The sequence below is a fragment of the Scyliorhinus canicula genome, chromosome 3 (assembly GCF_902713615.1).
Source record: "Scyliorhinus canicula chromosome 3, sScyCan1.1, whole genome shotgun sequence".
Lineage (NCBI taxonomy): Eukaryota > Metazoa > Chordata > Chondrichthyes > Carcharhiniformes > Scyliorhinidae > Scyliorhinus > Scyliorhinus canicula.
The window spans coordinates 159,684,020-159,709,060 of record NC_052148.1 but is presented as its reverse complement, the minus strand read 5'-3'; the positions used below and the strand labels follow the sequence as shown (position 1 = coordinate 159,709,060).

The 25,041-nt window shown below is 49.0% G+C and overlaps 1 protein-coding gene across 2 annotated transcripts in view; it reads left to right on the top strand.

Annotated features, from left to right (window-relative positions):
• Positions 1–245: 245 nt before the first annotated feature.
• The window catches only part of LOC119963059 (ADP-ribosyl cyclase/cyclic ADP-ribose hydrolase 2-like), a 59,967-nt gene continuing 35,171 nt past the window's right edge, over positions 246–25,041 (top strand). The window contains exons 1-2 of one of the 2 annotated variants that reach the window (XM_038791602.1): positions 246–373; positions 15,314–15,476. In XM_038791602.1, coding sequence (XP_038647530.1) covers positions 325–373; positions 15,314–15,476 — 212 coding nt within the window. In that variant the 5' untranslated portion in view covers positions 246–324. Of the gene's footprint in view, positions 392–15,313; positions 15,477–25,041 lie in introns of both variants that reach the window. The other variant, XM_038791601.1, reaches the window with a different exon arrangement.

The following is a 25,041-nucleotide window of genomic DNA, read 5'->3' as shown; positions in this document are numbered from 1 at the left end:
GACTGGTCGAATATCCTAGAGCTATTATAAATTTGTGATATATGAACAACTGATTATTTTAAGAGTTTGTTAACTTAAAAGGTTGATTAAACTTTTATGGTTTTAATCTTTGTGTTTTTGCTTGTATGCTTTCCGTCATAGTAGTTAAGTAATTCAAAGATCTTCTGTTTGATTGGCCCATCCCTTTACTTTGATTGGTCAACCTTGATTGTGCTCACTAATAGTTAAGGGAGGAGTTTGCAAAGTTATAACCCACGGAATGATTCAAGAAGGGTGCAGCTTTCAGCGCTGATCCAGTATCACCGAACAAACAGCAGCTTAAAAATGTCTTTTCTGAATAGCCTGCATCTTACAGGGAAAGGCAAGTCAGTAGGTAATGTAACTATGTGTGGTAAGTTGGCTTTGCTCCAAACCTATATAATTGGTTTGTCAATGTCGTTCATTCTGAAGTGATTTACTATAATTATTATATCTTGTCCAATGGCCTCCTCTTGTTGTTCTAACTTATGACTAAGTCCGTATTACAAAATGCTACTAGTGCGGTGTTGTGTATATAAAAAAAGAGCACAAACAAATGCAAAAACAAATGATATTTAGCTTTATTCAGCCAAAATCACATTTTTTATAACATTATCTTGGGATTTGTCTTCACCTGCGATAATCTCACAACAGAATACCACAACAGGATAGCGTAACATCATCTATGTCTCAGCTGATAGCAATCTCTTCTCTGAGTCGGGGGGTTCTGGGTTTAAGTCCTGCTCCTGGACATGAACACAAAAGTGAAGGCTGATATTCTAGTGCTGAGACTTTAAACTAGGTCCCTTCTGCCCCTCTCACATGGACATGAAATTTCACATGCACTATTTTGATGAAGAATAAGGACGTTATGCCTAATGTGACAACATGAAGAGTGTTATATAAATGCAAGTCTTTTATTTTTTATTTTATTGTAAATTTAGAGTGTCCAATTCATTTTTTCCAATTAAGGGGCAATTTAGTATGGCCAATCCACCTACTCTGCATGTCTTTGGGTTGTGGGGGTGAAACCTATGCAAACACGGGGAGAATGTGCAAACTCCACATGGACAGTGACCCAGAGCCGGGATTGAACCTGGAACCTCAGTGCCATGAGGCAACAGTGCTATCCACTGCGCCACCGTGTTTTATTACTGCAATGAAGACTCTACCCTACATTTGCAGAGTTACATGACTGATACTGATGGTAAATAAAAATACTGAAGTATTGCATTTCTATAGGGGGCATTAACATGAATTTAATATCCTTCTTTTTGCTTTGAAATGTTGTCATGTGTTAGGTTCAGGTAAGCTACAATGATGTTTTGTTGCTGAATGTCATTTTGCCATATGAATTAAATTAATTCCATTTTGTGCTCTTATCTGTTTAGAATTTAGCTTCTACCACCTGTAACATTGTACAGTGTGAGCCCTCCCCCACCCAAATTCCACGCTGCCAATCCTGACCTTGAGAATTTTAAATTATTCCAATTTTGGGGCAGCACGGTGGTGCAGTGGGTTAGCCCTGTTGCCTCACGGCGCTGAGGTCTCGGGTTCGATCCCGGCTCTGGGTCACTGTCCGTGTGGAGTTTGCACATTCTCGCCGTGTTTACGTGGGTTTCGCCCCCACAACCTAAAAAGTAGGTGGATTGAACACGCTAAATTGCCCTTTAATTGGAAAAAAAAATGAATTGGGTTCCCTAAATTTATAAGAAAAAATTCTTCCAACATTGGAGGCCATGCACTCAGTTGTCAATACTCAAAGCCCTGTAATTTGCTTCTCAAACCTCCCATTCTCTCCTTCTCAACGCTCCTTAAAACTTTTGTCCCTGCTCAAGCATTTAGTTGTCTAGTTTAATATTATCTTATGTGATTTCAGTATTGAAGGTTGGTTGCTTTGTTGTTTGCAAAGCACCTTGGGGTGTTTTGTTATGATAAAGATATAAAATTAATATAAATTTGTTGTTCTTAAATCTCTCCCGTGAAACAGATCAGCCATGATCTTATTGAACGGCAGCACAGGCTTGAGGAACTGAATGGCCTACCTCTGCTTATATTTTGTATGCTCATAAGTGAGAAGAATGGTTGACCATGAGAGAGAATGTACAAAACGTTTTCTGATCATATTCTAGAGGCATTTGGTTGAAGAGGTGGAACAGAGAAGCGGGGCGTGATTCTCCGCTCCCCACGCCAGGTGGGAGAATCGCGGGAGGGCCTGGCGACTCACGGCACCCCCCCGCGATTCTCCCACCCCCCGCTCGGAAGAATCGCTGCTCGCCGTTTTTCACGGCGACCGGCGATTCTCCGGCCCGGATGGGCCGAGAGGCCTGCCGTTCCCGACTGTTTCACGACGGCAGCAACCACACCTGGTCGCTGCTGTCGTGAACATGGGCGCCAAATGCTCATTTGTGGCTTGTGGGGGGCGGAGAGGGGAGTGAGCACCACGGCCCTGCTCGGGAGGGGACTGGCCCGCGATCGGTGCCCACCGATCGTTGGGCCGACGTCTCAAAGCGATGCACTCTTTCCCCTCCGCCGCCCCGCAAGATCAAGCCACCACGTCTTGCATGGGCAGCGGAGGGGAAGATGGCAACCGCGCATGCGCGGGTTGGAGCCGTCAGCCGTCGTGACGTCAGCAGCGCATGCGCAGGTTGGAGCCGGCCAACCTGCGCATGCGTGGCTGACGTCTCATAGGCGCCGCCGTCGCGTCATTCGAGTTCACGACGGCCTTCCCAATTCCGCGCGGGAGCAGAGAATTCCGCCCGAGATGTCCTGCATCCATAGGGAGTAAGGAGGCTTTCTAGGCACATCCTCTGGAGCATTGGGAAGAAATAGTGTGACCGAGGCCAATGCTAGGGGTATTGCACCAAGAACATTGATGTAGTGCAGGGAGATGTTTAATGATCTTAGGGATGTCAAGGCGAATGAATTCATCCTCAAATTACACATCCTACCACATGCGCCAGTCATTCACTATTCAATTCATTACATCGTCCCCCAATAATCTCTGTCAATCAGAGCCCAAGCCTGCCATTTAAATGCTTTATCTCACCCACATACACTTAGCTCAGTCAGAGGCTTTGCACCCAAAACTCTCTGCCAATACACAGTGGCAGCTATTCACATTGCAGGACACTGAACAACACAATTCCCTCTTTCAAAAGACAAGGTGGCACACTGCAGGAGGCTAGAGGACAGAATCAGAGGCAGATGAGCATGACTGCATGTCTTAACACACATGCCAGCCAGCAAGGGAAGAGTCATCACTGAGGCCGTGGCTACTGGTGCGGCTGAAGCAAGCGATAGCGAGTGCGTTGACATATATAATCATCCTTCTCTCATCTCAGAAGAAGAACAGCCAAAATCACTTGATTTATAGTTCAGCCAGCAACCCAGATACAGGCACTTGTGTATGCTCTGAAGGATCAAGGAGGGAGCTGCATGTGGAGAGATACCAGGTACAAGTGAGGAAAAGGATTGTGCATGCCTCAGCTCAGTGGTGAACATCGTGGATCATGGAACCTATGCCACTGTTGAAAGGAGCTTTCAGAGCAGCACAAAGCTATTTTCTTACACGTTGAACTGGAGAGCGGTAGCAGCTTCATGAAGTGCCAACTTGCTGTGCGCTCTCAGGAAAATATAATTTACCCTTGCATCTCTGATATTCCACCAATACCCTTGTATAGCCTGTCAAGCCAGACTGGTCAGTCTGCTATAGCCCCCTGGAGATTGAACAGCCTACAGCTAGGGTTCCAGGTCCAGTCCGGCTCAAGAACCTCCTCCAAAGTCTTATGTAATCTGCTCAATTTGAAGACCAACAGCATTCCACCATCCATGCTACAGCCACAGGGAAGCACCTTGTCGGAACACAAGAAGAAGCAGAGACACTAAGGGAATGCACAAGGGTGATTAGTTTATGTTTGTATGCATTATGTCCTGATTTAATTCATAAATTTGGATCGAAATGTACATTTTCTGCTAGGTTTATGTTTTTGTGCTGTCCAAAAAAAGAATTGTAGTGGTCAGTGATAGAGGAAATGTAAGGAATGTGAGACTATGTGTGATTGGGGAAGTATAGCTGAGGTTGCTGATATTGCTCATGAGTTAGTTGATCTCGTAGATCACAGACTGTGTACATTTGTATCCTTGTCCTGTTCCTCAATCTCTGGTTGCACCTCCTTGTGCTGGTTGCTCCTCAACTTCCCGTACCAGACTCCCCGGACAGGCGCCGGAATGTGGCGACTAGGGGCTTTTCACAGTAACTTAATTGAAGCCTACTCGTGACAATAAGCGATTTTCATTTCATTTTCATTTTCAACTTCTCATCTGAAAGGCAATGGCAAGGTTTGTACCCATTTAATTGTCGTGCAGTACCTGACCATTAATTTGATGCCGACTCTTTAGACAGTGGACATATTTCTTGCAGGTACTAATGATGTGGCTCTGCACTGCTTCCTGTGGCAGCATGGGAAGGCTTCTTGTGTATGTATGCATGGGTTCCAGGTGAGAATCCTAAACCATTTCATGCGTGGATAGCACATGTTACCCAGAAGCCACAGTGTTCAACTGGAACCTGAAAATGCCACAGAATGAAGGAATTATGGCTCCTGCCAGGACAACAGACATTCACCTGTATATTGAGGTGCCTGTGGTCTTACAACAATTGCAATTTGAGGTTGTGAAATCCCTTTTATTGATGAAAATATCTGAATTCCCATGAGGTGCACACAAAGCAATATGTGTGCAGGCAATAGCATCCTGCACCATGGGGGCAATCAACAATTATTACAAACCCTCATCACTACACCTACTTGTTCCTAGCAAGTGAGCACGGAATGATGTTACATCTCTTTATATAGCCTTCCCTTTGTGCAACAGTGTACTGTAAACTGAGGTTTTGTTTACATTTCCAGCCTGGAAGGAACCAAATGCATAAAGGTTAAGAGGCACTGTAATGTTGAAAACCTTTGCCACTGTAACCTTGACCACCACAAATAAGGCTGTTCTTGTCTAAAGTTGCACTTGGCGAATTTCAGTCACACTGTCTTTCGTGAAGTGAAGATGTCTCAAGCACTGATCATTACTGAAGTTGAGGCTCTGAAGACCGTTGGCCGATAGTCTACTCTCCTCCTCCTCTTTCTTTTTTCTAGCAGCTTGTCCTGCTCTATGTGATCTCGCTTCTTTCTCCCAGTCAAGCTCAATTCCAAGTGGAAGATCGACCCAGGCCATCCATGTCTGAAAGAAGCTTGTTTTGTACACCCTTTCAATGACCAAAAACATAACTCAACAGCAACCAGGCCACTCCCAGGGGACTAAGGAAACATGAATACCTGGAGTATTGTGTTCAGTTTTGGTCTCCTTACTTGAGAAAGGACATACTGGCACTGGAGGGTGTGCAGAGGAGAATCACGAGGTTAATCCCAGAGCTGAAGGAGTTGGATTACGAGGAGAGGTTGAGTAGACTGGGACTGTACTCGTTGGAATTTAGAAGGATGTGGGGGGATCTTATAGAAACATTTAAAATTATGAAGGGAATAGATAGGATAGATGCGGGCAGGTTGTTTCCACTGGCGGGTGAAAGCAGAACTAGGGGGCATAACCTCAAAATAAGGGGAAGTAGATTTAGGACTGAGTTTAGGAGGAACTTCTTCACCCAAAGGGTTGTGAATCTATGGAATTCCTTGCCCAGTGAAGCAGTTGAGGCTCCTTCATTAAATGTTTTTAAGGTAAAGAAAGATAGTTTTTTAAAGAAAAAAGGGATTAAGGGTTATGGTGTTCGGGCCGGAGGGTGGAGCTGAGTCCACAAAAGATCAGCCATGATCTCATTGAATGGCGGAGCAGGCCCGAGGGGCCAGATGGCCTGCTCCTGCTCCTAGTTCTTATGTTCTTATGAAGGAAGTAAAAGGAAGCTCCAGAGCACACAATGTTGCATCAACAGCCAGAAGAAATAATCAGTGACTCACTTGGAACAAGTTTGGGATTTATTTAAGCAAAGTTTTGGGTGTTGGGGTGGGCCAAAGAAGAACCAAACAATGTACCTCAATGACTACTGTCCGTGGCCCTGACATCTATCATTATGAAGTGGTTCGCGAGGTTGGTCATGAGGCACATCAATTCCATACTCCCAGAATGCCCTGATCCATTGCAATTCGCACACTGCCACAACCAGTCCACAGCAGATGCTATTTCCCTGGCCCTGCACTCATCCCTGGAGCATCTCGACAACAAGGACTCCTACATCAGACTCCTATTTATTGACTACAGCTCTGCCTTCAACACCATAAACCCATCTAAGCTCATAGCAAAGCTCCAAAACCTAGAACTTGGCTCCTCACTCTGCAAGTTGGATCCTCTACTTTCTGACCCACCGACCACAATCAGTAAAAATAAACAACAACACCTCCTCTACGATAGTCCTCAATACCCAGGCCCTACTATACTCTACTATGCTCTACTATACTCTACTATACTATACTCCCTGTACACACACGACTGCGCGGCAAAATTTGGCTCCAATTCCATCTACAAATTTGCTGACGACACAACTGTAGTGGGTCAGATCTCGAACAATGACAAGTCAGAATACAGGAGGGAGATAGAGAACCTAGTGGAGTGGTGAAACGACAATAATCTATCCCTCAATGCCAGCAAAACTAAATGTCGTAGTCAATATTTTCCCCGCGTCTGTACTGTGATAGAGAAATTCAAACAGCATTCATTAGGTAAGCAAAACTGAACTTTATTTATGAATTAGAACTGCTAGCAGTAATGGCTGAGAATTGAAGTCGGAAAGCAGTCAAGTACAAACTGCTGAGTCCGTCCCAAGTCTGCGATCTCACAGAAGACTAAGACGATTTTTATACATTATAGGATCAAGATAACATGAATACAGCTTGGTCAGGAATTTGATCGAAAGTAAAACATAAGTAATAATCATTACAATGGCGTCACCTTGCTGACCTTTAGGGGACTGGGGTCTCATATCATTATCTTGTCTTTGTTTTAAGAAATGGACAAATTTGTTTACGTACAGGAAGAGACAGTTTTTTAGCTTGGTATGTATTAAGACTGCTCTAGTCTCATGACGAACACGCCTTATCCTAGAGTTTCAGAGTCAGCCAGTTCTCAGGTCAAGTTGACCTTGGCCTGCTTGTATTTGTGCCTTAGGTTATGCAAAGTCAGTTTAATTTTTTTTTTTTAAATTTTAGATTACCCAATTATTTTTTTCAATTAAGGGGCAATTTAGCATGGCCAATCCACCTACTCTACACATTTTTAGGTTGTGGGGGCGAAACCCACGCAGACACGGGGAGAATGTGCAAACTCCACACGGACAGTGACCCAGAGCCGGGATCGAACCTGGGACCTCAGCGCCGTGAGGCGGTTGTGCTAACCACTAGGCCACCATGCTGCCCTGAGTCAGTTTAAATTTAACTGTACTAAGAAACTTGACTAGTTTTCCCATCATGCCATTATTTGCTTCACACAATACCACATAAAGAGCTGGTCATTGACTTCAGGAAACAAATCACTGTACACACCCCTGTCGGCACCTACGGGATCGAGGTGGAGATGGTTAGCAGCTTCAAATTCCTAGATGCGCACATCACCAAAAATCTGCCTTGATCCACTCACATCGATGCTACGACCAAGAAAGCTCAACTGCGCCTAAACTAAGGAACTTCGGCATGTCCACAATGACTCTTACCAGTTTTTATAGATGCACCATGGAAAGCATCCTGTCTGGCTGCATCACAACCTGGTATGGCAACTGCTCGGCCCAAGACCGCAGGCGACATCAGAAGTCATGAACACAGTCCAGTCCATCACACAAACCTGCCTTCCATCCATTGACTCTGTCTGCACCTCCCATTGCCTGGGGAAAGCAGGCAGCATAATCAAAGACCACTCCCATCCAGCTTACTCACTCTTCCAACTTCTTCCATCGGGCAGAAGAACACGTACAAACAGATTCAAAAACAGCTTCTTCGCCGCTGTTACCAGACTCCAAAATGACACACTTACGGACTGACCTGATTAATACGACACTCCGGTAGGCTTCACCCGATGCCGGTGTCTATGCATTTACATTGTGGACCTTGTGTTGCCCTATTACTTATTTTCTTTGAATGTTTGAGCTGCTCACTGAAAAACACTTTTCACTGCACCTTGGTACACGTGACAATAAACAAATCCAAACGGGTGTGCGGGGGTTCGTAATCAGCACCGAGAGGTGAAGGCATATTGGTTTCATAATCTGCCTGCATACTGTGGATGGTGATTAGGGGCTCTTGCAAGACCATTTATCAAATTGGTGTCTGGCGCACTTCTCATCGGAAATGTGCGTTCACATTTCAAACTTCATTTGGCAGTTTTAGGAGGCTGAGTAGAATTAAGAATTGGGTGCTACAGAGCTTTATATCACCTCCATTGTTTAAAATATCAATAGGTTACAGTCTTTGCCTTACAGTAATGCTACTCATAGGGCGTGATCCTACGGCCATGCTGCGCCTGAAAAGCAGCTTGCTGCGGCACAGTGTGGCCATTGAAAGCCGGGAGAGCCCGCTTCCAGAATCTACCCAGCTCGCAATGCCTCGCGAGATTCAACACGATCTCACAAGACCTTGCGATGCGAATCCCACCCACGATGGGCAGTAAGCCTCACTCTAATGTGCAGATTCCCGAGATACCTGAGGCTTTGGGATTCAACCCTTTGCTTCAGAGACCTCAGCTGAGTGCTGTTTAGCACTGGTCCCCACAAATGGGGGACTAGATAGAACTGTCCTCACAGGGGCCTCCAAGGGGATCAGAGACCCCCAGCTGCATGCCCTTTGGGCAGGGTGGTACCCTGGCACTGCTGGTGCCACCTGGGCTCCCTGGCAGTGCTTGCTTGGCACCCTAGCACTGCCAACCTGGCACCCTAGCAGAGTCACCTGGGTGCCAACCTGGCACTGCCCAGGTGACACTGCTAGCTGGCAGGATCACTGCTAGGCTGGTATTTCTGTGTGCGCGCAATCAGGCCGGGTTGCCTGGTGTGGGTGTTGTGGGAGGGGTTGGGGGCCTCCTATCCTGCTTTCAGGCTGGGGGGGTGGGGAGGTTGGGATTGTTTTGGGGACCTCGGAGATCGGGACATGATTTAAAAATGGCATCCCGGTCTTTCGCTACAATTGTTACTTCCGGCAAGCGGAGCTCCCTATCATGATATGCAAACATGCAGCTAATAAACACATGGAATAGGGCACGACCAATGAGCAGCCAGAACACTCAGGGGTGGTATCTCACTATAAAAGGGATGAGGCATTCACACCCTGCCTCTTTCCACAGACCAACATCTACAGAGTGAGACAGGGTGTATCCTCAGCATCACACCCCAGCACGTGGCTTAGAGCAAGGCTGGTTCAGTTAGACTGAGTTACTACAATTAGATTAGCAGAGAGTCAAACTCATTGAGAACTGTCCTAATAGTTCAATAAAACACATTGAACTCACTTCAAAGTCTGGAGCATCTTTTACTCAAAACTGCATCAAGTGGCAGCTTGTGTTATTCCAAATTACATAACACAACACTCTCCACTGTACAAAATGGGGCTATGTGCAGCCTCGTTTAGGCTCCTTATTCAACGTCGGAAATATGCGGCTAAATGCGCTCATTAGGGAGCTTTGCTCCATTTTTGGAGAATTGCACCCATAATCTGTGACTGTCAAATCACTATGTCAAAAACAGTCCATTAAAAAGTGGTAGTCCCGATTTGACTTCTGGCGAGGGAGGAGAGCGGTCGCGGGCAATGGAGCTCTGGTAGTCACATCCCATTCCCCAAGGAAAATTACACAAACCGGCCGGACTCCCCCCCCCACCCCGCCGCACAGCAGGAGGATGCGGGGTAGGATGAGCGGCGGCGGCACGGACCAAGGCGGGGACTGAGCGAGGGGACCGAGCCAACAGCAGGGACATAAACAACCCACACACCCTCTTTCCCCACCCCCCCTCCCCGGCGGTGACCACGAGGCAGGCGACAGAATAAAGGAGGACTCCCGGCCCAACCAGAAGCCCCTCCTCTCCGACCCCCCTGGCCCAGTGTGTGGGTGAGTGAGGGAAAAAAACAGAACTTCCCCTTTTTGTTTTTTAAAAAAAACTTTTTGAAAATTTTTTTGAAATGTAAACTTTTAAAGAGAGAGAATTTTTTTTTTTTTCAAATTTTTTGAAGAAGGGGTTTGAGAGAAAAAAATTTTTTTTTAAAGGAGAGAAGGGAGGGGAAAGAAAAGAGGGTGTAAAAATTCCAGAAGGGAGCCAAAGCAGAGGAGAAAGGGTACCAGAAGCAGAAGGGGCCGTGGGCAAGCCCGTTCAGACGAGCGAACTGGCAAACGAAGTGGCGGAACGGAAGGTTCGCCGCAACAAAAAGAACTAGAAAGTCAGGAGCATTTTCCCCTTGGGCCAGGGGGTAACTGGAACTGGAAGGCAGCCTTTGCCGAGGCAATGAGGGAACATCAGCTGGAAAGCAAGGCAGAGGCCAGAGCAGACATGGAGGCCGCGGTACAGACAGCAATGGCCAAGGCCCTGGCGGAGGGTGCAGCTTGCCCTGGGCAGAGCAGAGGAGAAATTGGAAGCCCAAGAGGAGAAACTGGAAGCCCAAGAGGCGACCATTAAGGAGCTGGAAAAAGCTGCGACTGACATGAGCGACCAGATCACGGCCCTGGAGAAGGAGGTGGCGAGACTGGGCACAACGCAGGGGAACCTGAAGGGCAGAGTGGACTATCAGGATAGTGAGCCTACCAGAGGGGATCGAGGGTCGAAACCCCACAGCATCCGTGGCTGAGATGAAGGGCAACTTAGTGGGGAGGAAAACATTCCCCAACCCACCATAAATTTGCGCCAAGCCCGAAGCCCAAAGCAGGGGATCAACCGAGGGCAGTTATAGCTAAACTGCACCAGTACCAAGACAGGGAAACAATCCTGCGCTGGGCCACGCAAAACAGAACCTGCAAATGGGAAGGACACTTCATTGGAATTTACGAGAACATTGGGGCAGACCTCGCCAGGAGACGGGCCAAATTCAATAGAGCGGAAGCAGCTCTTCACAAGAAGGATGTACGTTTTGGTATGGTGTACCCAGTGAAACTCTGGGTCACATACCAAGAAAGAGAATATTTCTTCACTGCTCCCGCCGAAGCAAACAAGTTTGTCAAGGAACACGGGCTGGAAAACCGACAGCAAGGGTAGAAAGGAGGGGCCCCTGGCAAGGGGCAACAGCACGCCAACGGGGGGTGGGGGGGGGGTGGGGTGAGGCCACACCAGGCCTCCCCCCTCCCCCCCCCGGCCGCCACGGCGAGCGCACCCTGAACAAAAAGCAAACCACTACCTGAGGGACTGCTTCAGGTGGGAGACCAGGCCCCAGCACGAGGGAACGAGAGTAGTGGAGAAGGGAGAGCAGGCGAGAGGAGTGCAGGGTAGGATGGGGGAAGAGTGGGCAGAAAACTGCTGAGGTCGGGCGAGGGAGAAGCGAGGCAGTAACCCCCAAGAGGGGGGCCACCGCACGAGCAGGAAAGCTAGCGCCGGGGCATGCAACAAAGCAGGGCCGCAGCGTGCCCCCAACAGGGGGAAAGGCGCCAGGCAGGGGGTGGGGGGGGGGGGGGGGGCACTCAACAGAGGCGGGAGAGCAAACGGGATAGGAACAGGGGAAAGAGGGACAAAGGAGGGGTATACAGGAGAGGGGGGGAGGGGAAAGGGGGGGACGGGAGGTACCGAGGGAACTCGGTCACTTTATGGAGCAGATGGGAGCGGTGGACCCCTGGAGGTTCGCCCACTCAGGGGAGAAGGAGTTCTCCTTCTTCACTCCAGCGCTTTCAAAGCACGAAGAGATAGGGAGGAAAGGACAGCTCGGCAGCAACTGGTAGACTCCATACTGGAGGTAGACCGTAAGTAGTCCGAGGCCCAACTGTAGAGCTCCTGGCGGAGAGGAAAGAACTACAAAGGAACTTTGATGTGCTCTTCACCAGGAAAGCAGTGCACCAACTCTGCCAGGCACGGGGGACCCTATACGAACACAGAGACAAAGCCAGCCGCCTGTTGGCACACCAGCTGAGAAAGCAGGCAGCCACCAGAGAAATTGCATAAATCAGGGATACCAACAGCCGTTAGAAACAGAATCAGAAAAGATCAACAAAACCTTCAAGGCCTTTTATCAAGGGTTGTACTCCTCAGAGCCCCAACGGGGCAGTCCGGGATGAAACGGTTCCTTGATGGACTGGACATACCAGCCATGGGGGAGGGCAGAAAACGGGACCTGGAAGCACCACTAGCACTGGGAGAGATCATGGACAGCATTAGCTCCATGCAGGCGGGGCAGGCTCCGGACCAGACGGGTTCCCAGTGGACTTCTACAAAATAATTGCAACATCACTGGCCCCACACCTGCGGGAGATGTTCACAGACTCGCTGGCTACGGGCACGCTGCCACCCACACTAGCACAGGCCTCAATCTCGCTGATACCTAAGGAAGATAAAGACCCAACGGAATGTGGGTCATACAGACCCATCTCACTGCTGAATGCAGATGCCAAAGTACTGGCCAAAATCCTAGCCAAAAGGCTAGAAGACTGCGTACCAGAGGTGGTCGCAGAGTACCAGGTGGGCTTTGTCAAAGGTAGACAGCTAACCTCGGACATCAGGCGCCTGCTGAACATGATAATGACCCCATCCGGGGAGAGAACACCAGAGGTGATCGTCTCCCTAGACGCAGAAAAGGCCTTCGACAGAGTCGAATGGAAATACCTCTTTGAGGTACTGGAGCGGTTCGGGCTTGGAACAGGGTCTATCTCCTGGGTAAGGCTCCAATACAATGCTCTGATGGCGAGCATACAGACCAACAACACTAACTCTTGATACTTCCAGCTGCACAGGGGCACCAGACAAGGATGCCCACTGTCCCCGCTGCCGTTCGCTCAAGCGATCGAGCCATTAGCAATTGCTCTCAGAGCAGCAAAAGGCTTGAGGGGGATCCGAAGGGGAGGCAGAGAGCACAGAGTCCCACTCTATACAGATGATCTGCTCCTCTACATTTCAGACCCACAAAGCAGCATGGATGGAATCATCGCGCTCCTGAAAGAGTTTGGCGCCTTCTCGGGCTACAAACTCAACATAAACAAAAGCAAAATCTTCTCGGTACACCCACAAGTAGGGGGGGCAGCACTAATGGGACTGCTGTTTAAACAAGCCCGACACAAATTCCGCTGCCTGGGGATCCAAATAGCCCATGACTGGAAAGGGATCCACAAATGGAACCTCACCAGTCTGACGGAGGAAGTAAAAAAGGACCTGCAAAGATGGAACACACTCCCACTCTCCCTCATGGGGAGAGTCCAGGTGATCAAAATGAACGTACTGCCCAGGTACCTCTTCCTACCTAGATCTATCCCGATCGACATCCGCAACACCTTTTTCAAAGCACTAGACAAACTAATCATGGCGTTCGTATGAGGGGGGCGGGGGGAGGGAGAATGCTAGGATCCCAAAGAAGGTTCTACAAACAAAATGTCCGGGGGGGGGGGGGGGGGGGGGGGGGGGACTAGCCCTCCCAAACCTACAATTCTACCACTGGGCGGCAAATAAGGGGATGGATCATGGAGCTAGAAGCCGAGTGGGTGCGTGCGGAAGAGGCCTCCTGCAAGGGGCCCTCCCTCCGGGCCCTCACCATGGTGGCACTCCCATCCCCACCCAAAAAACACTCTAGCAGCCTGGTGGTAATAGCCACCCTCCAGTCCTGGAACCAACTACGGCAGCAATTTGGCCTGACCAAAATGTCGGACAAAGCTCCCATCTGTAACAACCATAGTTTCGCACCAGCGCTAACTGCGCCACCTTTAAAAAGTGGGGACACGACGGAGGGACACTGACAGTCAGGGACCTATATAGGGACGGCAAGATCACAACACTGGATGCACTGACAAAGCAATTTCAGCTAGCTGGGGGGAACGAGCTAAGGTACCTGCAACTCAAAAACTTCCTACGAAAGGAAACAGGAACGTACCCACAACCGCCACGACTACATTACTGGAAGAATTACTGGACGCAAGCATCCTCGATAAAGGGAACTGTAGCGACATGTATGACCAACTGGGAGAAAGACCGTTACCGTACTGGATGCAACAAGAAAGATATGGGAGGACGACCTGGGGATGGAGATAGGATGGGGGCTCTGGAGCGAAGCACTGCATAGAGTCAACTCCACCTCCACGTGCGCAAGGCTCAGCCTGACGCAACTAAAAGTGGTACATAGAGCCCACTTAACAAGAACTCAAATGAGTAGGTTCTTTCCGGAGGTAGAGGATAGATGTGAATGGTGCCAAGGAGGCCCGGACAACAACTACCAGATGTTCTGGTCTTGCCCCAGACTTGCAGGGTACTGGACAGCCTTCTTTGAGGCTATGACCAAAGTGGTGGGGGTGAGGGTGGAGCCATGCCCGAAAGTGGCGGTCTTCGGGATATCAGACCAGCCAGATCTATTCCTGGGGTGGAGGGCGGTCGCCCTTGCCTTTGCCTCCCTGATCGCCCACCGTAGAATCCTGTTTGGTTGGAGGTCAGCAGCACCACCCAGAGCTGCAGACTGGCTGTCCGACCTCTCGGAATCTCTCCAAATGGAGAAAATCAAATTCGCCATCCGAGGGTCAGACGCCGGCTTTCACAGAACGTGGGAGCCATTCACCCAATTGTCCTGGGGCCTGTTTGTGACCAACAAACAAGCAGAAGAATAGCCAGGTAGCCAAGAATCAGGGGAAAGTAGCCAAGGCGTGGGAGGGAGGGATAGAACCCTAAACCTAAGAGAAAAGAAAGGCGAACCACAGAAGAAGGTGGGGGGGGGGGGGGGGGGGGGGGAAGGGGGCAGAAGGGGGGGAGGGAAAGAAAAGGAAGGAGACAGGGAACAATAGAGGGGAACCAGAGAGGTGGGGAGGCAAGGGAATGATAGCCGGAAGGAGAGCACGGGAAACAATAACAAACTTAGCAAATACAGTAACAGAGTGCAAGGAAAATACAGGCGAAAGACGGGACAAACGTCTGAAGTGGAGGTGAACGCGAGACGACAACGGCAGCGTATTCCGTCTGGGAAAAGCAAGTGACAACACCAACATCAGGTCCATTCGCGTATTGCCCTCTGTAATTGGCACCCAAATGTATATGTACCTCCCCAGCCCCCCCCCCCCCCCCCCCCCCACAAACAGATGCCTACTTTTGTGTTAAAAATAATATTGCCAATTGTACGGAGTTAAAAATTGTGTGACTACCTATTCTTATTGCTGTTCATAGGTTTGCTCCTTCTTGGACTCATGCTGTTGAGTCATACAGAGAGAACATTAGCAAAGGACGAAACCAAAACTGTTTGGAAGGGAACAGGATCAACAGCCAAACTGAAAGAAATAATGATTGGCAGATGCTTCAACTACCTTGGAACCATAAATCCCAATGCAGGGTAGGTCAATTTATAATTCTTCAGTGGCACAAACATTATAACGCATCATAATTTTCAATTTCTTGCAAAAAATTAATTCTGGCCACTTTCATTTAGTGCAACAATTTACCAACCTTAACCAGTAAAAATATGTGCAGGAAGTTAACTTGTTTGTAAAGCATGTGTAAATAGCAGTCCACAAAACACTATTTAACACATCCAACATGCCTCCAGTTGCCAGACAACTAGACAAATACAGATAGAATGACTTTGGCACTCTTTCAATATGATATCTGCCTATTTGTACTCTGAATCATCAAAATGATGGTAATCCAAAATACAACTTGTGCAATTTCTTGTTTAAGTGAGGTGTTTTATTTTTATTTCTCTTCCTCTTTCACTCATGATTCTTGTTAAGTATTTGCCTGTTGCCACAATAAAATAAAACACATTATTTTTTTTAAAAGGTCGGTTCAAAAAATTGATGCTCATGAAATAGGAGGGTCAGTCAGCGTGGATTTAAAAAATTGGCTCAAGGACAATGTTATAACCCCAGTGGAGGTCACGGTGGGGTTTTCGCTTAACAGGAGTAGCCCCTGGGTGCAGATCGGGGAAGGAGACCATTTGCGGAGTGGGGGTGTTTGACTGTATCTAGTTCTTTTGAACTTGTCTCCTTACCTCGGATCTAGTGGAACTGCTGTCGACAACGGTTGCTACGCGCCCAGTCTACCTCATCCAGGTCTCGTCTTGTCCCCTGGAAGCCATCACCATGCCCCACATTGGGAAGTTAGAGACATTCAGTGCAGGTACGGATGACTGGGGTCAGTACAACAAGAAGATGCAGCACTTCTTCTGCACTAACACGATTATTGGCGATGATCACCAAACTGTGACCTTGCTGACAGCTTGTGGTGGTCCACATATAGCATTATAAAAAGCCTAAACCTACAAATTCAATATGGGCAAGAGTGAGGTTTTTGCGATTCAGGCAAGTGGACAGGAGAGGAGACTGAGGCAGATGCTGTTCACAGTGGTGGGAGGGAGTTTTAGGTACCTGGGGATTCAAGTGGCAAGGGACTGGGGTCAGCTTCATAAACTAAATTTGGGCAGGTTGATTGAGCAAATGAAAGGGGACTTCCGTCGGTGGGATGTGCTCCCGCTGTTATTGGCGGGGAGGATACAGACTGTGAGAATGATAGTCATCCTGAGATTGCTGTTCGTGTTTCAGTGTCTCCCAATCTTCACCCCAAGGCATTTTTAGGAAGATGAATGCGGCCAGGGAAGCCCCGAGGGTGAAGAAGGTCTTTCCTGAGCGGGGGCACGTGAAGGGGGGCTTGGCCTTTCCGAGCTTTATTAATTACTACTGGGTGGCTAATATATTAATGGTTAGGAAATGGGTATTGGGGGAGGGTTCGGTGTGGGAGTGAGTGGAGGCGGCATCTTGCAAGGGCACGGGTCTGAAGGCTTTGTTAACGGCACCTCTGCCATTCTCGCTGGCTCGGTACTCCACCAGCCTAGTGGCAGTGGCAGCCCTGAGAATGTGGAGGCAATGGAGGCAATACATGAGGCTGGAGGGTGTGTCGGTGTGGTCACCGATCTGTGATAATCACCGGTTCGCTCCGGGGGCACTGGACGGGGTTTTCAGAAGGTGGCAGCAGCCAGGAATTGAGAGATTTGGGGATCTCTCCATTGAGGAGGTTTCCCCGAGCCTTGAGGAGCTGGAGGAGGAGTTTGAGTTGCCGAGTGGGAACGGTTCCAGTACCTGCAGGTACGGGATTTTGTTCGGAGGCAGGTCCCGAACTTTCGTTGCCTCCCACGAAGGGGACTACAGGATAAGGTAATGTCTAAAACGGGGTTTGGGGAGGGGAAGGTCTCGGAAATACACAAGGAACTGATGGAGTGGGAAGGGGTCCCAATCGGGGAGGTGAAGAGGAAGTGGGAGGAAGAGCTGGGAGGAGAATTGGAAGCCAGGTTATGGGAGAAGGCCCTGAGGGAGTCAATGCATCCTTGTCGTGTGCCAGGCTTAGCCTGAACCAGTTCAAGGTGGTCCACAGGGCTCATATGACTATGGACAAGAGAGGTCGATGTTTTGTCCTTTGCCTGGTGGCCCGGAGATGGATTTTGGTGGGATGGAGGGACTTAGAGCCTCCAAAGTCGGAGGTTTGGGTCAGTGACATGGCAGGGTTTCTTAGGCTAGAGAAAATTAAGTTTGTTTTTAGGGGTTCATTACAAGTGTTCGCTTGAAGGTGGCAGCTGTTCATCGCCTTCTTCAAGGAAAATTGACCGTCAGCAGGAGGAGTGGGCGGGTGCGGGGGGGGGGTAATGGAAGTGACAAATAAGGGCAGGGAATCTAATGTATGGGTAGTTCGGGTTTAGGCTGGGGAGAGCTGGGTATGTTATTGTGGGGTGTTTGCGTGCGTTGGATCTCTAGTGTTTAAAATGTTGAAATGTTAAAATTGTAAATGCCTCAATCAAATATTTTTTTTTAAAAGTCTAACCCACCCGGACCCTCGGGACACCAATTCGTTTGCCTTCCTGGTAGCCTTGGTGGGGGAGCACTTCGACCCAAAGCCACCGCTGATAGTGGTGTTAAGTTCCCAGTTCCATGCCCAAGGCGAAGGTATCAGCAAATTTCTGGCCCAGCTCAGGAAACTAGCTGAGACCTATGGGTTAGGCCCAACCATGGGTGAAGCACTACGCGACCGGTTAGTATGCGGGATCCGCGATGCTGGCGCGCAAAAAAAAACTACTAACTGAAGCTCATTTTGACCTCCAAAGAGCCATGGAAACTGTAATAGCCAGGGAGAACGTTGATCAGGGAGTCCAAGAACTTCAGATGCTCAGTTTAAGGCACCAAAACAGGCCTCGCGCACAATCCACGAGGACCGAGGAACCCATTCCCCAGCATTGGGACACCAAAAGGCAAGGGGTGAGATGTCGGAATAGGCCCCGTAGGGGCACCAAACCTTTTCCTCTGACCAGGAGGACCGTGAGTATGATTACTGGCTTGCAACGGTTACAACGGGCACAGTAGGCCCCGCGAGGAACCGCCCACTCACCACTCCGCCCGGCATAATCGGCCAGCCCTTGACTGAGGGCACGACCAACGTCCCCGTTGAATACATGCACCAGTCAGCCAATTTACCACTGAATGATGTAGAAGGGAGCGGCCCGAGCCTGTTGGGGTGCGACTGGCTCCAACACCTTCACTTAGAGTGGCAGAGGATTTGCCATATGCACCCACATGGACCCAAAGGCTTATTGGCCAGATTTCTGACCATATTCCAGGAATGTTTGGGAACCATCAGTGGGTCCGAAGACCGAATAAGCGTGGACCCCTTGGCCCTGCCGCATTATATCTGTGCCTATCCCATTCGCTACACCATGGGCTGGATTCCCCGCCCCGATGGTGAAATCGCTATCGGCGACGGGGCGGAGAACCTGTTTTGGCGCCGAAATCGAGAATAGCGCCGGTTTTTAAATTCTCCGCCCCTCGAAAATCGATGTTCTCGTGGAGTACGCCGCGTCGATTATCCACCGCCTCAGGCCATTGCCTGAGGCCTGCCCTGTCATAATATATACCAATATATCATGGTGCAGACACACACTGAAGGACACACACGGGGACCAATCAACATGTACAAACACCGCAGCCAATCACCAGTTAGAATACACACACTATAATGGCAGAGGGCACCATGGTTCCCGCTCATTCTGGGTGCTGCCTCTGAGTGTAACAAGAACTTATTCAGCCCAGCACGGACTCACAACACGTGCTGAGAGAATCAACTGGTTCGGATAAGGCTTAGGTCTCTAGTTCAAGTTAGCATCATTTAGACCCACAGTCATCGTGTTTTAGTTAGTTAGAAATAGTTAATAAAATTGAGTTGAACCGTCATCTGTGTTGGAAGTGTCTGTTCATCTCTCAAGCCTACACAAGCCAACACATCATGATACCAGGAGTTGAGGAATGCTCGCCCTTCTGAGACCTACCCTTCCGTGATCTGCCTTCCACCAGTCTCGCGCCATCCTACAGAATGGACTCCGTTCGCCCGCCGCCGCCTCTCCACATTGCCGGGAATCTGGGCTCGAACTGGATACTTTTCAAACAGCGCTTCCAGCTGTACCTCAAAGCCAGGGACCTGGAAGCTGCCTCGGATGCACGTAAGATTGCTCTCTTCCTCTTCACAGCCGGTGACCACGCTCTTCACATTTACAACTCGCTCACCTTCGATGAGGGGGAGGACAAATCGAAGTTCAAGACCATAATTCTGAATTTCGACAGCCTCTGCGTGGTCGAGGTCAACGAGAGCTTCGAGAGGTACATGTTTCAGCAGCGAACTCAGGGTAAGGACGAGCCTTTCCAGTCCTTTATTACCCACCTCCGCGCCCTTGCGCAGTCCTGCAACTACGGGTCCACCTCTTATTCCATGCTCCGTGACCAGATTGTTTTTGGTGTTCAATCTGAGCCCCTGCGCCAGCAGCTACTAAAAGTAAAGCAGCTCACTCTCTCTACGGCCATTGAGACCTGTGTACTTCATAAACATGCCTCCATGCGCTACTCCTGCATCCAGGCTGCTGAAACGGTGCGGCAAGCCCCCTATGAGGCAGAACGGGTCCAGATGATAAAATCTCTTCAGGCTCTGGACCTGAATGATGGCGGCCATTTGGTGCGTTTTCCACGGAGTCCCGCGCCCACATGCAGCGAGCGCGCTGATGTCACGAACCGCTTCGCGCAGGTGCGTGCTACGCTGGATCGCCTCACGCATGCGTGGTGGCACGACGAACGTCCCGACGCTCCGGTTTGCGGCAACTGCAGCTCCGCCCACTTAAAGCAGCAATGTCCCGCAAAGTCCCGACGCTGCCTGCAGTGTGGCAAACGAGGCCTCTACGCTGCAATGTGCAGATCTTCCATGCCTGCTGTTTTTCGAAGGTCCACCCAGCCCCACAGAGACGTCAGGACTATCCAGCCTGCCATCAATGAACCTACTCCAGACCTTGCTTCCGACTGTGCCTGCAATGACCCACAGGTCTCGTTCCAAATCGGCGTCATTACTACTAACAGGATGTCCCCCAAGCGTGGCACTGAACCTGTCCACGTCCACAGCGTCAGCCAGGATGATGAGTGGTGTGCCACCCTTACGGTCAACCGGTCCCCTGTCAGGTTCCGCCTGGACACTGGCGCTTCTGCCAATCTCATCGCATCATCTGATTTCCGCAAGCTCTGCGTACAGCCTGCTGTCCTGCCATCTGCGTGTAACGTGCTCGACTACAATGGCAATGCCATCGCCGCCAGCGGCTCCTGCCGCCTTGAGGTGACACATCGTGCTCACACAGTCAGTCACCCATTCGAGATTGTTGCTGCCTCAAAAGCCTCCTTGATTGGTGCACAGGCATGCAAGCTACTCCACTTAGTGCAGAGAGTACACTCTCTCTCTTCAAGCGATATACCTGCATCCTCTGACACAGACTTCAGGGCGCAGCTCGACTCCATCATCCAGCAATACCATGATGTTTTCGAAGGCAGGGGCACGCTCCCTTACACATACAAAATCTTACTCAAGCCCATCGCCACGCCTGTCGTCAACGCACCTCGCAGAGTCCCAGCGCCCCTCAGGAACCGCCTCAAGCAACAGCTCCAGGACCTCCAGGACCAAGGGGTCATCTCTAGGGTCATGGAGCCCACAGACTGGGTAAGCTCTATGGTCTTTGTCAAGAAGCCATCCGGCAAGCTGCGGATCTGTATTGATCCTAAAGATTTAAATCAGAATATCATGCGGGAACACTACCCGATTCCGAAACGGGAGGAGCTCACGCCCGAGATGGCCCACGCCAAGCTATTCTCAAAACTGGATGCCTCAAAGGGCTTCTGGCAGATCCAACTAGATGAGTCAAGCAGGAAGCTGTGTACGTTCAACACACCCTTTGGCAGGTTCTGCTACAACCGAATGCCATTCGGCATCATCTCTGCATCCGAAGTTTTCCACCGGATCATGGAGCAGATGATGAAGGGGATCGACGGCGTCCGGGTATAGAACATAGAACAGTACAGCACAGAACAGGCCCTTCGGCCCTCAATGTTGTGCCGAGCCATGATCACCCTACTCAAACCCACGTATCCACCCTATACCCGTAACCCAACAACCTCCCCCTTAACCCTACATTTATTAGGACACTACGGGCAATTTAGCATGGCCAATCCACCTAACCCGCACATCTTTGGACTGTGGGAGGAAATCGGAGCACCCGGAGGAAACCCACGCACACAGGGGGAGGACGTGCAGACTCCACACAGACAGTGACCCAGCCGGGAATCGAACCTGGGACCCTGGAGCTGTGAAGCATTTATGCTAACCACCATGCTACCCTGCTGCCCCATGTATATGTTGACGATATTATCGTCTGGTCAACCACCCCGCAGGAACACATCGCCCGCCTTCAGCGTGTTTTCAGACGCATCCACGAACACCTCAATAGGGCCAAATGCTCCTTCAGCCGGTCAAGTATCAAGTTTCTGGGGGTAACAGGAACTTATTCAGCCCAGCTGGTTAGGCTGGAGAAGCTGGGACTGACTCTTTGATGCAAATGAGATTGGTTGGCTGTGGGGAGATTTGATGGAGTTGTACAACGTTATGACGAGTTTAGATATGCTTGGGGGAGGGTGTGTAATATAGTGCAGGGAGTTTTGGAAGGATTGTACAAGGTTATGACAGGTTTAGTAAAGGCAGACAAAAAGAATTGTTCCCATTAGCTAATGCAACAAGATTAGGGAACACAGAATTCAGGTTTTGGGCAAGAGATTCGGGAGATGTGAGGGAGAACATCTTTGCAAAGTGACTAGTAATGATCTGGGACTCACTGCCTATGAGGGTGGCGGAAGCAGAAACAATCAATGATTTCAAAAGGAAATTGAATGGACACTTAAGCGAAATAAATGTCCCGGGCTATGGGTTTAGAGTGGGAGAATGAAACTGACTGGATTGGCCTGCAGAGAACCAGCATAGACTTGGTAGGCCATAAAGCCTGCTGCTATGCTATAATAACACACTTATGTGAATTACTCTTATCTGCAGCTTGGCTGAAGCATTTCTATTTGACAACATGCAGAAAGGGTTAGAGGGTCTTCGGAATCAGCAACACAGTTTGTGGTAGATTTTAAGTATAGACCACTGACTGGTGGAGGTTGCATCCAACCATCTTATGATACTGGCAGGAAGTCAATCCATTTTGAGGGACAATCTTAATTAATATATATGAATCACAGAATAATTCAGCGCAGAAGAAGCCCTTCAGCCCATCGAGTCTGCACCGACACATGAAGAACACCTAACCTGCCAATCTAACCTCATTTCCCAGCATTTGGTCGATAGCTTTGAATGTTATTACAAGTGCTCATCCAAGTACTTTTTAAAGGATGTGAGGCAATCCGCCTCCACCACCCTCCCAGACAGTGCATTCCAGACCGTCAACACCCTCTGGGTAAAAAGGTTTTTCCTCAAATTCCCCCTTAAACTTCTCACCTTGAACTTGTGTCAACTCGTGACTGACCCTTCAACTAAGGGGAACAGCTGTTCCCTATCCACCTTGACCATACCCCTCATAATCTTGTACACCTCAATCAGGTCGCTTCCTCAGCCTTCTCTGTTCCAGAGAAAGCTACCCAAGCCTATCCAACCTGTCTTCATAACTTAAATGTTCCATCCCAGGCAACATCCTGGTGAATTGCCTTTCCACCTATTCCAGTGCAATTACATCCTTCCGATAATGTGGTGACCAGAATTTCACACAGTACTCCAGCTGTGGCCTCACCAAAGTTCTATACAACTCTAACATGGCCTCCCTGCTTTTGTAATCTATGCCACAATTGACAATTGCATTTTTTACCACCCTATTAACCTGCCGTGCCTTCAGAGATCTACGGAAAAACACTCCAAGGTCCTTTGTTCGTCGGACCTTCCGAGTGTCAGTCCATTCATATGCAGCAAGCTCTCCACCTCAAAACAACCAACACAATATTAACTAGCCCAAAGGTCAACCTGGCCTGGACAAAGGTCAGTGACTCGGGTGAAAGAGCTTGGGGGGAGGGGAAGGAGAGCACTGGGTGGGAGCAGCCCACCTTACCCGGGTGGAGTCTAGAGAAGTTCTCACTTATCCTGAAGAGACTCTCCTCTTTCACAAGTTTATTGGATGCTTTTAGCATGTGTCCAGCAAGGTGAAATATGATAGAAGTTTGGGAACAGGGTGGGAAATCTACCATCTCCATTGTAACCCATCTATCAAAATTGCTCTGCCTGTGTGCTAATCTTTCATGATTAGGAAAACCTTGCATTGTCAGCTTTGCTTGATTGTTTGACACATTGGAGGTACTCAACCTTTGTTTAGATGTGGAAATGTTTACACGTGAGAGACAAGAATGCAAAACCAGGGCAGCAAATTTAAAAATGGCCTCAAGTTCAGACATGGGGAACTGAAGTTTCTTCCATTAACCTGTCTACAACCCGGTGGGGTACCAGCGAGGAAATTGGACATTGAGGCTTTCTGCCACCTCCTCAACCTGATGTTGATTTATTCCCTCCTGGCCTGGTTTTGTCTGCAGTCGGCTTCCCCTTACCCACATGTTACATGCAAACATCAGCAGGGAAGTGAGGTCCAGGTTCTCAGCCCATTTCCCTCACATCGATGGTTCTTTCCAACAATCCCCTAAACTGCCTAGAGGAAGGTGATGGCAAACCCAGCCTAATGGCATTAAGCCTCAATTTTTGTTATGAGATGGAAATGCATCCTCTGCCTTCAATCCAGTTCTCAGATACTTACCCTTCACAGGCTTCAGTCTCTGCCAAGGCCTATAAAATCTCAAACTTTTCTTGATCCTCGGCCCTATTTTGCTCCTTTAATTTCTCTTACCACCTCTTGTGCTGCAGCAGTGGCAGAATTTCCCAGCTTTGCAGTGGAAATCCCATTTTACCACTATTACAACTATCAGAAGGCCATCTGTTCAGCATGATTTTGTTGACACAGTTGCCATTATTATGAATGTTTGGCTGAGTTCCAAAAAAGTCTAAATCGCCTAGATCTCAGCAAGCAAAGTTTTGTTTGATTCACTTCTCTTGTAATAACTAGCTGATTCTTTGAAGAGTTTTATTTCACTGCCTGTGCATTTATTTACATAGGATTGAGCTCTGTCTGAATTGGATAAATGCTTCCAACATTGAACTAACACTTTGTTTAAGGGGTTGTAAACGGAATCATTTTTTCAAAGGATATTTTCTAAGTTGCTGTTTATTACAACGTCTAAGTATTGTTTCAGGGCAGAAGGAGGCCATTTGGCCCATTTTGTTCGCACCAGCTCTCCAAATGAGCAACTCACCTCATGTCATTCCCCTGCCTGTTCCCCGTAACCCTGCACATCTTCCTTTTCAGAGTCAGTTTTGTGATTATTGCAAGGACCTGCCAGACTTGACAATGGAGCATTGGCTCTGTACGCAGTAGATACTGGGAGATTGGTCCATGCTGGGGACATGGAATGGACACTGGGCTTTGAGGGAGATGGAAATATGGAACATGAGGAGGAATGAAAGGGGCATAT